A 16,222-nucleotide genomic window follows, 5' to 3' on the forward strand; every position below is an offset into this window, starting at 1 on the left:
GCAGCCGCCTGCCCCGCGCGGGCGCTTGTGTGGCCGCCGAGCGCTGGTCGCCGCGGGGCTGCGGGGCTGCGGGGCTGCGCGCGGGCGTCGGGCCCCTTCCCCAGGGGCAGGCATAAAAGTTTATGGCTCTTGAACAATGCGGGGCGGGGATTTTCCAAGCAATGCCTAATTGGCCACTTCTAATTAAGAAAAGAGAGGCTTCGAGCTCTGGCTACAAGAGCGGGTCAGCTTCAGGCCAAAGATCTTATTATTCTAAAGATCATTCTAAGGAACGGAATGTCTCGCGGGAAACCCGAGCAGGTTCCCAGTCGTTGGAATCGGCGGGAACTTGAACCAGTGCTCTTCAGCGGTGGAAGAACACTGCCTGGGAAAGTCAACTGCAGGAAGAGATGGAGCCTCGGGGAGAGCGGGCTTAGCGGTGTTAGGACGCACGGGCGCCCCACAGCCCAGGCGCACCCAGGGAGCCGGCTCGTATTTGAACAACTTCATAAAACTGTAGGCAGAACTGGAGAGAACCAGTTATTCCCAGCCCGTCCTCTGGTCGGGCGCTGCGGAGTGAGTGTTGGGCGGGGGCGGCGGTTTAGCCTCAAGCTCTTCTGTCTGAGACCTGGGAAACTGGAAGTCCTTTTTCATTTCCCAGCTTTTGATTGCTAATAACAACAGAAAAAAAAAAAAAAAAAAAAAAAGCAAGCAAATCCCGTAGGCTGTATTTTCGCCGCATTCCAAAATAAGCGACTCTAGATCTGGCCGTATTGAGCCCTTCAGAAGTTTATCGCAGTTGCTCGGGGCCGGGGAGGGAACAATGCTAGGAAAAGTCACCGGTGCCCTTCCATCCTCGCCCCTGCCAGCGCGCAGGATGTGCGGGCCGGCGGGCCTGTGATCCCGGAACGCTTCCTGCCATCCCCTTGAACGAACTTGAAAGGGCCGGGGAGGCGTTGAGAGCAGAGTTCAGGGCTGGTGCACGCGGCTGTGCGGGAGAGGCGGCGCTGGGCCCGGGGCCTGAGGTCGCCCCGCTGCTTTGAGAAGACGGGGCGGCGGGAAGGCGTGCGTCCTGCTGGTGGGGTCGGATACCAGTCGCGGATCCTGGGGTCTCGCTCAGCCTCCAGGGAGGGCCGTGGACGTCCCCTGGGCCCAAGGCCCTAGAGTCCAACTTGTAGGTTGGCTGCCGAGGGGACCCGGTTGGCCCAAAGAGGCTTTCCCTCTGGCACCTGGGATTCCGCGAAGGGGGGTCGGGGGAAGCGGCGCCGGGGAGCTGCCTCCGAGACCCTCCGCCGCCAGCTGCCGCGAAGGACTATCCTTTGGGCGTCTTTGGGGCCGGCGAGATTTTTGGGTCAAGGGGAAGTTTCTGCTTCTCCTTACCGCGCGCGTTTCTGGGTGACTCGGGAAAAGCAGCGGAGGGAGAAGCTGGAACAGGAAGCCGGGGAGGCAAGAATCTGGGTTTGGGGGCAGGTGGGAGGGAGATGCCATTGCAATATTTTCTTTGTAGAATTCGAGAGGGGCGTTCTCGACCCGACCTACTGCCCCAGAGCAGAAAGCTGGCTTTCCCTGGTGCCTAGGGCTCCGGGAAGCCTCCGGCCGCTGGCTCAGCCCCGGGGTCGAAAGCGGGTGGGCAGCGCCCGGGCGAGGCTTCCTCCATCCAGGCCACGCGGCCTGCCGCCGGAGGGGAGCCCCGGCGGACAGGCACCCCAGGACCGGGCTCGCTTTGGTCTCGGCCGGGGACGCACCGCCGTCCGACCCGCGGGGCGGGGGGCCGGGGGGCAGAAAGAGGACCCGCTACCGGGTCCCGGGACAGTTCGGGGAACTTGTCCGCGTGCTTCTGAGGCCTTCGCTGTCCAAGGCCCCACCGCTCCCTCTACTTTCTCAAGACCGGGACTTATTTGCTCGGATGCACTCCGTGCTCCAAACGCTATCTTGGGTTAACAGCACCTGGGCGCCTCTGAAAGGTGCCCCGGTCTCGCACCGCACCGTCGGTCTCCCCACACGGCCTCTGCCTTTGAATTTTACAAGAGGGTCCCACCCCCAGCCCCGGTCTTTTGGGTGTCGGATCCCCGAGGCGCGCACCGGGTCCCCTGGAAACGGTTGCCTCTCCGAGCCTCTCAGAGGCGAAGTTAAAGTTTACTTTGTTGGGGAAAGGGGGAGGGAGAAGAGAACACACTTGGTAAAGCACACCTTTTTCCGTCCCTAAAACGTGCCTCAAGACAGTAGTCACGAGCTTTAGGAAGGATGGGGCTATTAACAAACTTCTGGAACTCTCAGCCTCGGCCAAACCCCCAGGTTCCCCAAACGCGAGCGCGGCCCTCTCAGGGCACCGCCGGGAGGACTGCGTTCTGCTTCTCTTTATTTCTGTTTCTCGGAGCCCACACGTCTGCCTCGACTGGAACATCTCTTCCCGGGACAGCCCCCCCGCCCCCACCCGCCCAAACTCCGGCTAACTCACCTAGGTTTATGCCCCAGCCCAGGGCTCTGAGTCCCTGGGAGAGAGCCGGCCCCACTCTGCTGGTCGCGGCTCAGCCGAGAAGCGCTGCAGGGACCCTCACCCCGACGACCCTTTCCGGAGGCCCCTAGGATCCGTAAAGAAAATAGAACTTTATTTTAAAGAGAAAAAAAAAATCAGTAATCATTGGCAAGGAGGCCACTATGGTGATAGAGCGGCCGAGTACTTTGGGGGTGGGCTGGGGGGCTATTTCTCCCTTTCCTATTTGGTAAACAAATCAGAGGAAGCTTCTGCCCGGCCCTCGGTTCCCCATCCACCCCCTCCCGCCCCGCCCCGCCCCCTGCAAATGCCACTGATTAACTTAAAACAAACTTGACTGGGGCGTTTGTGCGCCTGTGTGTAGCCGAAAGTTGAGCAAGGGGCGAGAGGCGAATGCGCCCGGGGTTTCACCGGAGGTGCCGGGAGGCTGCGGGCGGCGGCCGGGCTGCGCGGACCTGCCCTCGCCGTCCGTCCCCTGCGGCGCGCGCTGCGAGGCTCGATCGGCGAGGACCGAGTCTCCGGGAGGGACCGGATCAGGTATTATCTGGGGTCTCCTGGCCACTGCCTCCGCTATGCAGTTTATCCATCTTGGAGCTGTGAAGACGCCTTCGCGGTGCTGCGTCGGAAGGAAGGCCGGTTACCCGATCCCTGCAGGGAGCCGCTCAGAGCCGCGGCCTGATTTCTGTTTAACAGGGCGAACTCGAGGTGTTTATATTTTGCGGTGATGATCGGAAACATGTGAAGTTCATTAAATGACTTCAGTACTTTGCGACGAAACCAAACCCTCGTGTGTATCTTTTCCCTTCCTTCTTTTTCTTCTTCTTTCTTCTTCTTTTTTTTTTGGTCCGGGCGTCCTGCCTTTTGCCTTTTTATTTTTACAGGAGATTTTTGAAAAGTGTGGAGGGGAAAGCCCTATCACTACGTAACTGAATGTTTGGATTAATCTAACAGATCTGAACGCTGGGAGCAGCAGGCTGTGGTTAAAATGGGGCTGCTGAGAAGGTTTCTGGGGCATCCGTTCCCCCGCCAACTGTTTGCATATTGGTGTTGCTTTCCCTAAACACCCTTGTAGTTCGGTGGACTTTAAGCAAACTCATTCCAGTGGGAGGATAATGCCGTGTGCTCCTTTCTCTCCCTTAGGCAAAGGTGACATTTTGGAACTTAACCTCAAGGAGGTTTAAAAGAAATTCGAAGTTGTTACTTTATGCAATTCGTGTTTCTATTCTGATCTGTTGCTTTGCAGAGTTAGGGGGACTCGTGTTCAACAGTGGTCAGCTTAAGAATTTTTAACGCAAGATATTAGAATTATTTTTAAATTAAAATAATGCAAAGCGCATGCCAAAAGATGTTTTACTTCCACTGTATGAAAATAGCTCTCTGCAGTACATCTGGGTAAAACATTTTTATTTTCTATTTTACCTGGTGATGTTTGCCCACCAGTCACCAAAATGGTTTTTATTGCAGGATTAAAACCTACCTAGTAAATTAATTGGATGTGTGCATGCATTTCTCTTGTTTCAGTGTCTCAGTTTAAAATGGTGAATTACTCCTATGATGAAGATCTTGAGGAACTCTGTCCCGTTTGTGGAGATAAAGTGTCTGGGTACCATTATGGGCTCCTCACCTGTGAAAGCTGCAAGGTTTGCCTTCTACGTTGCTATCTGAGAAATATAATGCTCAAACCCAAAATAAACCATTGGATTACTTCTTAAAGCTAACTATAGGCTGTCTTTTTTGGACCCAATTAAAAATGAGAGAGGGAATGAGTGAGTCTTAGATGATTCTTAGCAATATGTGTCCAATTTAATTCAAAAGGCAAAGAGATTTATGCTGTTTAGAAAACTTTGCCAGTCTCATGGCTTTAAAATAGTTTATGGTAGGAAGGTGATAGAGCTGTAGAAAGACTTCTATTTCTAACGGTCCAAAGTATTGATTTTGCTTGACTTATATATATTTAAAGCATCGTTGTTCTTGAGAGCGAACATGACAAAGTATTTCCCCAATACATTTTAACTTCAGGGTGTTCTGTGCTACACATCCAAACATTTTTTACCCACAGACATATAAAAGTCTAAATTCCCAACTGCATGATTTCATCCTGATTTATTCCAAAAATAACCTTTAAGATTTTTTTGAAATCTATATCATAAAGAATTAGAAACCAGATCTTAAGTTTATAATAAGAGTAGTTTTCATAAATATATTATATGACCTATTTAAATGCAAGAAATTTTAATATGTAAGATGTACTGTATTATTACTAACGATGTCAACTGTACGTTAAGGATTTATCTCAGACCTTTTTTATATATTCCCAGTAAATTTGATACCCCCTATTTTTCAACATTTTTAAAAGTAGAAAACTCAGTACAATTACTTAAACCACTGCCAAGAAAATCCCTTCTTTCCTTATAACAAAGTAAGATGGTTTCACTTTGTGGCTAGTAGGACAAACAGAATATACCATCCAAGCTGTTATTATGTTACAAAGCTACAAATTTTATTTTTGATTAATTCTTGTGAGTGAAATATAAGGAAGGCATACACTCTGCTAAAATTCAGCTCTTTGCTATATATGCTTTTTTCCCTCATGAGTTTCACCTTTGTCTTTACACAGTTCCCCAACTTGAATGTATTCCAATGGAATTATGAACATTTTCCCATTTTATTCTCTAAATCCTTTTGCTTTTAACTATCTAGTGCTGACATTTGTAAAAAATCTGAGGTGTTTTGCTATTCCATTTTTCCATTGCTATTATACAGTAGTTTGCCACTGAAATTGTATCAGGCTACTTAAAAACAATGCCACTCTCTCTATAAGTGCCTTATCTGGAATATGAGGGTTAATAGGAAAACAGATTTTCTTCAAAAAATTACTGGTTCATATGTATGTATTTTTCCCTGAATGTTGAGATAAGATGGTATGGAGCTAAAGGTCCCCAAGATTTGATGCGATTCTTGAAATACAACTTGGATGCCAGGAAAGTCTCTACCATAGCCTGGTTTGGGAGGGTTGATCTTGTTCAAATGTAAAACAAACCACAGAACCACATAAGGGCTCAAACGGTGCAATGAAAAGATTTACTGGTGATTTCCTTAAAATGAAACAATGGAAGAGACGGGTGTTAGCTTAATAATATGTCTCACTATTTTCTCTTATAGGGCTTTTTTAAGCGAACAGTCCAAAATAATAAAAGGTACACGTGTATAGAAAACCAGAACTGCCAAATTGACAAGACACAGAGAAAGCGCTGTCCTTACTGCCGATTTCAAAAATGTCTAAGTGTTGGAATGAAGCTAGAAGGTAAGTTTTTTCTAAAGACCACTGCCTGTTAAAACTCTCCAAGGACATAGGATTTAAAACAACATTGTACTTATAACATGGTAACAGTATTTTCCTAGTCTTTTAACACTATTGACGATAAGATCTTTTGATGTTTTGTCAGCAGAATGGTCCGAGTCTCATTTAAATGCTGGTGAAATTTACTAGGAAAAAAAATTCCAATACCAGAGTGTCGCCTTCTCACCTCTTTTCTTAGTTAGAGGAGCAGATGCATTTCATAGGTTAGATGAAAGGTCAGGTTAGATGAAAGCAAGACTAACATGATTCAGCTGAGAACAGGTAAAAATAATTTGCCAAAATATTTTTTAAAATCCTTTAAGTTTTCAAATCAGGATGCCCCAGTAAAAAAGTTTGATTTTAATCTTTTTAAACAGGTATGCTTGTCATAATTGTTACTATTAGTTTCATGATTCTTGAACAAGAGTTAAAGCCTTTAATTATAAAAAGATTTTCTCATGTAGAGTATCATTTTTGATTGTGTGGGAAAGCACGTTTCTTTTTTTTTTTTAAGATGATGACTGAGTCTGCAAAGTAAAAAAAATTTTTTTGAGAAGCAGGAAACATGAAAAATAATGAACCGTTACATCGGTAGCATTGGTTTGACGAAAACAAGAGAATGGTTCCTCAAAAGCCACGTTAAACTTTATGTTGAAAAAGTAGAACCTGCACTTACGATGTACAGGTTGGCAGGAAGTAATGTTTAATATATGACTTCTGTAAATAATTTGTAGTTCATGAACTATTACGGTGTGTTGCTGTTTTGCAGCCTCTGACCTACTGACTTCCCAGAGATTAAATATATTGTAAATAAAGTAATAAGAAGCGATACAGATCCCTGAGGTGTGCCAGATACAGGAGTGCATTTTATTTGATCAATGAGGCACAGACTAGCCGTGTTTGGGGCTTTTCTGTTGTGGCACTCAGACTTGATGGCAATACTCAAAAATTTTCAGATAAGTCTGCTGAATTGCTGATAGCAATAGAAGTAGCCACTTGGGTTATCAGGGGGACTGTTAAGTCAGTGTTGCTTTTAAGAGGAGGCTGAGAAAAAGAAGTAACTGATTCTTGTTAATTTCTTCATTACCAAGCCCTGTATTATTTTCCAAACAGCAAAACAATGTGGTAGATGCTTACTATAGTATGAGACTCAGAAGATAAAATGTTAAACATTAAATGTTGCGATTGCATATGGTGTCATTTGATTGCTTTTTTTTAACAAAGGGAAAAGGTTACATTTCTTTGCCTTAAAAAGTGTGTTTTCTTAACAGTAAGTCACTTGCAATGCATGCTCCTGCTTTGTTCACAGTGATATGAAACAATTAAACATTCAATAAATTATCATCCAGTTGAAAAACTCTTTATCATCTTGTGCAGTGTTCTGGATACCTAGCATTCACAATAAATTTTTAATGCTACACTAATCCTAAGATAAAAAGCTCAAAAACTTAACCTCCAGCAATTTCAACATGTCACAAGCTGTCAGAGGTTGCTGGGTCCTATCTAATTGCCACTGGCCACCATGAGCTAGGAGAGTCCCGGTAAGTAAATTACTAGACGTGGCCCCAGACGCCACATAGCATCGTGACGGTGGACCGTTTTGACAGCTTCTGAAATGAACTTGCTTTAATTATGTCCAATTCTGCTTAAATGGAAAACAATAACCGGTGGCTACCTGATGGGTGCCCATCAAGTCCAGGTGAGGATGATTTTCCAAGAAGAGCATGTACCTAACACTTTTGCAGCAAATTAACCAAAAGACTTTGAGAGAGGAAGATGTTCTAAGGAAAAGTAGTCACAATTTAATCCAGAAGTGGCTCCTTTGATTTTTTTTTTTCCCTTTTAGCAGTTTGGGTTTCCATAAAGAGAATCACAGTGTCACTGGCATGATAGGACCTGAGCCTCTTCTTTAGCAACATGAAGCATCTCCTGTGTGTAGCAAAAATTAGGAAATCTCTGCAGTCACCAAAGGGTTAATATGTCCCTACATATCTGAAATTTTTTATTATTATTATTTTTTTTTTGCGGTACACGGGCCTCTCACTGTTGTGGCCTCTCCCGTTGCAGAGCACGGGCTCCGGATGCGCAGGCTCAGCGGCCATGGCTCACGGGCCCAGCCGCTCCGCGGCATGTGGGATCTTCCCGGATGGGGACACGAACCCATGTCCCCTGCATCGGCAGGCGGATTCTCAACCACTGCGCCACCGGGGAAGCCCCCCGAAATATTTTTTTGATGACAAACACACTTGGAGGAAAGAATTCATAAATAAAGAGGACATGGCTTTTTTTTGGAATCTTGGTGGGCTATTGTAGTGAAAACAACCACACACAGACCACTTCCGGTCCATTTTCAGCCTTTCTAACTATCTGGAGATCTGGAGAATGCTAATAATTTACATCTTATTTTTACCCTTACTTTCTTTTTTTCTTCCCCCACCCCAACAGCGGTAAGGGCGGACCGAATGCGTGGAGGGAGGAATAAGTTTGGGCCCATGTACAAGAGGGACAGGGCCCTGAAGCAGCAGAAAAAAGCCCTCATCCGAGCCAATGGACTTAAGCTAGAAGCCATGTCTCAGGTGATCCAAGCCATGCCCTCCGAGCTGAGCATCTCCTCTGCAATTCAGAACATCCATTCTGTCTCCAAAGGCCTACCTCTGAACCATGCTGCCTTGCCTCCTACAGACTACGACCGCAGTCCCTTTGTAACGTCCCCCATCAGCATGACGATGCCACCTCCCGGCAGCCTGCAAGGGTACCAGCCCTACAGCCACTTTCCCAGCCGGGCCATCAAGTCTGAGTACCCAGACCCCTACACCAGCTCCCCGGAGTCCATCATGGGCTACTCCTACATGGACAGTTACCAGACCAGCTCCCCCGCCAGCATGCCCCACCTGATCCTGGAACTGCTGAAGTGTGAGCCCGATGAGCCCCAGGTCCAGGCCAAGATCATGGCCTATTTGCAGCAGGAGCAGGCGAACCGCAGCAAACACGAGAGGCTGAGTACGTTCGGGCTCATGTGCAAGATGGCAGATCAGACCCTCTTCTCCATCGTGGAGTGGGCCCGGAGTAGCGTCTTCTTCCGGGAGCTCAAGGTACGTGCCAGCCCGCGGAGCTTAGAGCGCCCCTTCTGGGAGACCCGGCTCTGTCCCTGCTTAATAGGGTCTTGGTGCGGAAAACACGCTCTCCTTACTTTTCTTCTTTGTAAGATGATGTTTTCGACCTTGACTTCAGAAGTATTTGCAACTTAACTTTATGGGGCTTTTCTTCTCTGTAGCTCTTCATCTGGGGGCATGGCATTTCATGTCAAATAGGGGAAAGTTGGTTGGTTTGTTTTTTCTGAGGAGGAGAATGTCTCTACTTACTCCCTTTAACCTCAGATGGTTTATGGCTAAAGAACTGAAGCCAGTGTGAAACAGAACCTAGTAAACTTTTAAAAGATGACCAAGTAAAGAGCTCTGTTATAATGGTGCCAAGTTAGAAGGAAACAAGGCCAACATTTAGTTGTGTTTAGACGCTAAAGAATGCAAGTGGTACCACTGGTTAGTAGTTAGCAAGTAGGTATTTACTACCTGTTTACCTTGACATTAGGTTGGTAGAGCCTTTGTTTTCGGAGCAGATTCCAATAGGATGTTTACTGCTGTCGGCTGGGGAAAGGGCCCATGGCAAGTGCTAGCCTGCCTGGCTGGGCCTTGCTACTCATAATCAATGTCTGTCGTTGATTTTAATGGATTGGTACATTGTAAACACAGCCCTTGTTTGTCTAAGGATCTCTGTTTAACTACATAATTATTTTATTTCCTGAAACTGAAGACCGAATTAATATGGGAAAGTTATAGGGAAGTTTGGGATCTGAGAGTACCAAACTGTATTTGGTGGTCAGTGATTTCGTTCTCTGCGTTGAAAACAAAACTGAATCCTGGGTTTGATTTCTAGTCTGTCACAAAATCAATTTCTTCCTCTTCCTGTGGCTGCTTCAGACACCTAGGACTTTGGGAGGAGATTTAAAAATCTCTGAGAGAAGGACAGTACGAAGCAGACTTTTAATTTAAAGGTTTCTGTTTAAAGTTGTGTGTGCGCGGATGGGCTGGGGAATGTGGAAGCCACGTGCAAACGGAAAACGGCGCTTTCCGTGGCCGTCTTCACCTGGCACTGTGATCTGCAACAAAAAAATTAATCTGAGTGGATCCGAGTAAGTTACTAGGCTACCCCCAGCCTGCTGTTAGGATGCTGACGGTCCAGCCCTACCCTCTAGGGCTCTATGCCGCGCGTACAGACAGCTAATGGTGGGGATCACTCGGGGGCGGGGGAGGGGGGCAAGCAGAATGCACTGTTAGCTGTCAGGCCAAACCCTCTGAGTGTGGAACCACCCTGGGATAGTCAGGGCGTTGTTTATCATTAAAAACCAAACCAAACCAAAGCTTCCTGGTGCTCTTAGGTTCACGACTTTGTCCCTTAAGAGAACAGGTAAGAAATTGGAAAATGAAAATGAAAATGATAATTTTACATACAGCCGAAATGTTAGGAAATGTACAAGTGGGGAAAGCACAGCCTTCCAGGTCAGAGGAAACCAGTTTGCGTTAGATCTTTGCTACTTAGTAACTGTCTTTGTGGGCAGGTCCTCAATCTCTGAGCCTTAGTTTTCTTGTAGGTAAAGTTGTAGGTGTGGTGTTTGGGGGGCGATGGAGGGTATGATGGGAATAGCAATACGTGTATTGAGGTTTTTAGAGTAATAAATGAGACTATATGGGCAAAGCCTCTAGTCCTGGGAACCCAGCCTATATTATATACTCAATAAATCGGTGCTATTTTAAAATTGCTCTTATTGTTTTATGACAAGTGTGTGGAGGTATTACTCTTATATTCAGGAAAAAAACATGCACTTGTACTCTGATTAGTTTGACATTGGAAAACAATATTACCACATGTGTGGCAGAAAGTAAAATTGTATAATAGTCATTAACTGCTACCAATTGAGGACCTCAAATTTGTCGGGCGGTTAGTTGGTGTAAGATGGATGCAAAGGGGAATAAGACAAAATATTTGCTCTCAGAGATTTTATGATAAAAGACAATTTCATAAATATCTATTCAAAAGAAAAGACTGTTGAAGTTTGTTTCACAAAAGCGTGGGGAAAGAAATCATGTGTATTAGTTACATGTGAAAAAAGAAAGGAAGGTTATCAAGTGAATATAGAGCCCCCCAGGTAGGACTTTAAGAGTGCTAGGAAAAAACTCTCCAAATTTCTCTTTTCTTTTCCCTGTAATTAAATTGTATGAGATTCCTTTCTAGGGCATGAGAGTTCATATTTGGCTAAAATGTAAACACTTTTGAGAACGGGACATATTAAAGCAATATCAGTCATTTATACTGTTGTTTAAGGCATTTATCAGTCTTTCATGAGAATATGCTTTAAAGAGGGAACAGATATAAACGCTGGGGGTGACACCTGTAAGGGGTGGGAGGTGCTCCCAGGAGAAAAAGACAAACTGGACCCACTTCACCATTTGCCTTGGGCTTACACTGATTCTGTTTAAGTATTTTCCAGAGAAAGAGAAGTCGAATTTCAGAATAACTTAGGGGTCATTTAAATATGGAGCTGTGAGGTGACCATTTGCTTCAGAAGAATTCCTTTTCCTTTGTTTATAAATTTACTTTGTGGAAACCAGACCAAGGCGTTTGAAGCCAGCATGGAGACGTGTGTTGCCGTGTGTTTCTCCAGGGCAGAGGGTTTCAAACTTCTGAACTAAGACCTGCAGTAAGAAATATATTCTACCCTGAAACCTGGTGTACCAAACACATCACACACACACACACACACACACACACACACACACAACGCACACACGCGTACAACTGAGCCAGAGTTCCACTAGACAGTACATGATTTTGTCCATGCCATGCACTCTGATATTTTCTGTTCTGTTCTGCTTTAGTCTAATTTATTTCATGCTTTTAAAAAATTTCTGGTCATGACCCACTAAATTGATTTCACGACCCACTAATGAGGCATGACCAGCAGTCCAAGAAACGCTGCTCCTGGAAAGGTGTCATGGACCTTCTGCTGGGCGTTGTCTACCTGCCACCACTAAGAATGACTCCTGGACAAGACCTCTCCCTCCCGGCCTGGCCTCCAAGACATCCCCGAAACCTGCAGCCCGGTCCCTGCCTACCTTCCTGCAAAACTTGTGATTTTTTTTTTTTTTTTTTTTAACTTGTGATTTTAAAATATCGTGTGGGAAGATGAATGCTCCCCTTCACACATTTGTCTTTTTCTTGTTAACTTCACTGCAAATTACCCATCAAGCGATACACTTATAGGGCAGATCAGATTGCTTATACCTCTACAACCCCAAGATGAAAAGGCACATATTTGCTCCCGGAGAGTAATAGGATAATAAGGCAATTTTGCAAATGACCCCTTGCACACTCTCCCAGGACAAGTTAGACTCTCTCCGTGCATAAGAAGAGGGAATACAGATTCCATTTGTTTACTATTTAAGGGATCAGAAGGGCCAGAGGAAATTTGGTGGGTTGTTTTGTTTTTCTACTTAGTTACAAGGTGCAAAAAGAGATATTCTGGTTCCCATTCAAAATATTGGAACGGGAAAGAGGAAAGTATAACTCCCAAACACGTATCTTGAGACATAGCACATGAACAGCAAAAAAAGAAAAAAAAAAAAGCAATATACTCATAGAAAGCGTGCAATCTCAGAGCTGGATGACAAGCAGGGAAACAGACAGAGCATACATGTAAGTGAGCGGTTTCGTTTTTCTCTATACCTGTAAGGAAGGAACAATCCCGGTCTCTATCCGTAATCATGGCATGGAAAAGCTGAAATTAACACCCTGAAACTAGTAGATTTCCAAAGAGCACTTGTGTGTCCAATGATACTCCTTGCCTAGAAACCACAGATTTTCCAGATCTGGAAGAGACGGTGGGGGTCGTTTGATTCTCCCCCCTCCATTTACATAGGAAGAAGCTGAGGCAGGGGGCCTGTGGCTTGTACCAGATTATACAGCTACCGAAGGGCAGAACTGGGACTGGTAGATTCAGCTTCCAAGAAGCTGTGCTTCTCCGCAGTCCTGCCCCCCACCCCCCAATGCACACACACAAAGAAGCCGTGTAACCTTTGACTCCAGAAATACACGCCTTTGCAAGTGAAGCTAAAGCAAATCTCCACGTTATCAGAAGTCCATCACTACCACCCAATTACTAAATCACTAAATAATCAGGGAGATAGATTTTCTCTGAGCCCAGACGACCCCCTGGGAGTGAGTGAGTCACTTTAGAAAGCTACTATAATTCTCGCAGGCCACTGGGGCATCATTCAGTGAAGTGCATCTACCAGCTGGCACTTCTGAGCCCTGGAGGAGTGTCCAAAGCTCTCCGAGTGCCTTTCCCTCTGCTCACAGCCCTTCTTGGGGGAGAATCGGGTGCGGCAACCACGTGCAGTTCTGCTCAGCAGGAAAATGGCTAAAGGAAGTTATGTCCCGGGTCCTGCTTGATGCTGGGTGTAACAGCAAGGGCTCCTTTTTATGTATGTTTGCAAAAATAGGAAAGAAGAGAATGTAGGATTGCAACCAGTTGATAGATGGGCCACGAATTACTGAAGTATGACGATATTTTGGGGGTAGTATCGTACATTCGCTATACCTTCAAATCCTTTTTTCTTTTTTTTGGCTGCGTTGGGTCTTCATTGCTGCACGCGGGCTTTCTCTAGTTGAGGTGAGCGGGGGCCGCTCTTCGTTGCGGAGCGCGGGCTTCTCATTGCGGTGGCTTCTCTTGTTGCGGAGCACGGGCTCTAGGTGCGCGGGCTTCAGTAGTTGTGGCACGCGGGCTCTAGAGCGCAGCCTCAGTAGTTGTGGCACGCGGTCTCTAGAGCGCAGCCTCAGTAGTTGTGGCTCACGGGCTTAGTTGCTCCGTGGCATGTGGGATCTTCCTGGACCAGGGATCGAACCCGTGTCCCCTGTATTGGCAGGCGGATTCTTAACCACTGCGTCACCAGGGAAGTCCCTCCCTTCAAATCTTTAAACCCCATCTGTCTTACAGTGGCCTATACTTTTGACTTTTCCTTGTGTTTTTGGAAATTAAGAGCGAATTCCAGAATCCCCCCTTCCCCCCCCCCCCCGCCCCGCCATATCATAGAAAGCACTGTCTTTGTGAGTCAAGAAGATTGTGCTTTTTTCTTTCCGTTATTTTTCTCTCATCTGCGTCTTGAGTATCTCATAAACACAAGAGCAGTGAGAAAATAATTCCCACTTTGTTGAACAACTAATGAATCTGGAGGATCTATTTGATCTTCTAATGAGACCAGATGTCTTCAGAGGATTCTGGGAATGGGTATAGAAGAACTTCCCCTCCGTGAATGATTCTGATACATGGAGGAGTAAAAAAAAAAAATTCTAAATTAATCCTGAGTGAAACACATAACTAGTGTTCCTGTGGAAAATAGGGCTCAGAGGCTCAGGGAGTTGGTGCCAAAGCAATTCAGCCGAGCCGAAGCCAGTTTTCTCGAAAGTGAGGAGACTGGGGGTGGGAGCAAGTCTTTTCTCTCTGCTCTGGTGCGGAAGCTTTTTGAGCAGAGTTTTATTTATTTATTTTTAACACCCTAGATCACTTTTCCCAAGCCTTAGTTCACTTCTCCCAACCCATGTAGGTCTGCGGTTTGAGATTTCGCTGGATTTGCCCCAATTTTTTTTTTTCTTTTTATTGGAGTACAGTTGCTTTACAATGTTGTGTTAGTTTCTGCTGTGCAACGAAGTGAATCAGCTCTATGTAAACCTATATCCCTTCCCTCTTGGACCTCGCCCCCTCCCCCCCGCCCCGCCCCGTCCCACCCATGTAGGTCATCACAGAGCACTGAGCTGAACTCCCTGTTCTATATAGCAGGTTCCCGCTAGCTATCTACTTTACACATGGTAGTGTATTTATGTCAATCCTAATCTCCCAATTCGTCCCACCCTCCCCTTCCCCCCGCCCCGTGTCCACATGTCCCTTCTCTACGTCTGCATCTCTATTCCTGCCGTGCAAATAGGTTCATCTGTACCATTTTTCTAGATTCCACATGTATGTGTTAATATACAATATTTGTTTTTCTCTTTCTGACTTACTTCACTCTGATGACAGACTCTAGGTCCATCCACATCCCTACAAATGACCCAATTTCATTCCTTTTTATGGATTTGCCCCAATTTTAAGCCATGTTTAATGGACTTGCTTAACCCTTCTTGTGTGTGTGTGAGTGTGTGTGTGTGTGTGTGTGTGTGAGTGTGTGTGTGTTGGGGGCAGTGCGTGCATCATGTTTTCCCACATTCACCCGCCGTCCTGCTCCCCTTTGATTCCCCCTGAGCTTTGGGGTTCAGGGTCACATACCCAGAGTTATAGTTTGTCACTTTACTTACCTGTGTTTTCATTTCTTTGGATGCAAAGTAGTTCCTCCTGGAAGCAAATGATGAGCATTGAAGTGATTTCCCATCAAGAGGGGAGAAGTGTTTCTATCTGAAGGCAAATTAAAATATCTATGACCATTCAACCTACTCATCAAAAAGAGATCAGAAGAAAAGAAACGGACCCTTCGTAGCTTTACAAGGAAATGAGAAAACTGGCTTTTCTTCCACTGGGGCTGGGAAGTTTTCTTCTGCCTTTGAAGTTGGAGGGAACATTCCATGTTCTGATTCCATGACTCGGGGCTCTTCAGGCATCAGACGTCTGCCTCTGTGATGCCCTCCAGGCAGACCTGGCACAGAAGCCTCTGGGCTGGTTGATGGTGCTGAGAATGAATGTATATGATTGTAGCCTCCCTTGCTTGTACAGGCATGGGTCTTACGGCACCCATGTCGGTTACTGATGGAGAAATCCATTCTTAAGACTTTAAAGTCTTCTTGGTCACTGTCCCATCAATACCTGTTTGTGCTGTAGGTGTTGTTCTTTGGTGGAAATGGCCCCCTGACTGCGGAGACGTGGCTTCTCCACCTTCTGTGTTCCTTTTTAAAGTATTACATTTGCTTTATTTAGAGAGGATGCATCTGCAAACTGCAGACTCGGTTTAGACTCTTAACTTCTCGAAGCTTGGTTTCAGCGTAGCCAGGCGCTAGTCGTTTCCTCCCTGGGAGGCCAGGAGATTTGGTTGAAGCAATGACGATGGCTTCATACCGGGTTTGCTTGTTCACACGCCCGATATGCTTCCTGTTCCTTTTGATCTTTGACTGTGTTGGGTCTTCGTTGCCGCACGCGGGCTTTCTCTAATTGCGGCGAGCGGGGGCTACTCTTCGTTGCGGTGCACGGGCTTCTCATTGCGGTGGCTTCTCTTGTTGCAGAGCATGGGCTCTAGGTGTGCAGGCTTCAGTAGTTGTGGCACGCGGGCTCAGTAGTTGTGGCTCGCAGGCTCTAGAGTGCAGGCTCAGTAGCT

At 46.2% G+C, this 16,222-nt stretch overlaps 1 protein-coding gene across 1 annotated transcript in view; it reads left to right on the forward strand.

The window, feature by feature from the left end:
- The first annotated feature begins 3,981 nt into the window (after positions 1-3,981).
- Positions 3,982-16,222, forward strand: part of NR5A2 (nuclear receptor subfamily 5 group A member 2) — a 112,399-nt gene continuing 100,158 nt past the window's right edge. Inside the window, exons 1-3 of the mRNA XM_067729839.1 lie at positions 3,982-4,113; positions 5,636-5,777; positions 8,259-8,905. Of these exons, the coding sequence (XP_067585940.1) occupies positions 4,009-4,113; positions 5,636-5,777; positions 8,259-8,905 (894 nt within the window). The 5' untranslated portion in view covers positions 3,982-4,008. The remainder of the gene's footprint in view (positions 4,114-5,635; positions 5,778-8,258; positions 8,906-16,222) is intronic.

This window comes from Pseudorca crassidens, chromosome 2, assembly GCF_039906515.1.
Source record: "Pseudorca crassidens isolate mPseCra1 chromosome 2, mPseCra1.hap1, whole genome shotgun sequence".
NCBI classification, from domain to species: Eukaryota; Metazoa; Chordata; class Mammalia; order Artiodactyla; family Delphinidae; genus Pseudorca; species Pseudorca crassidens.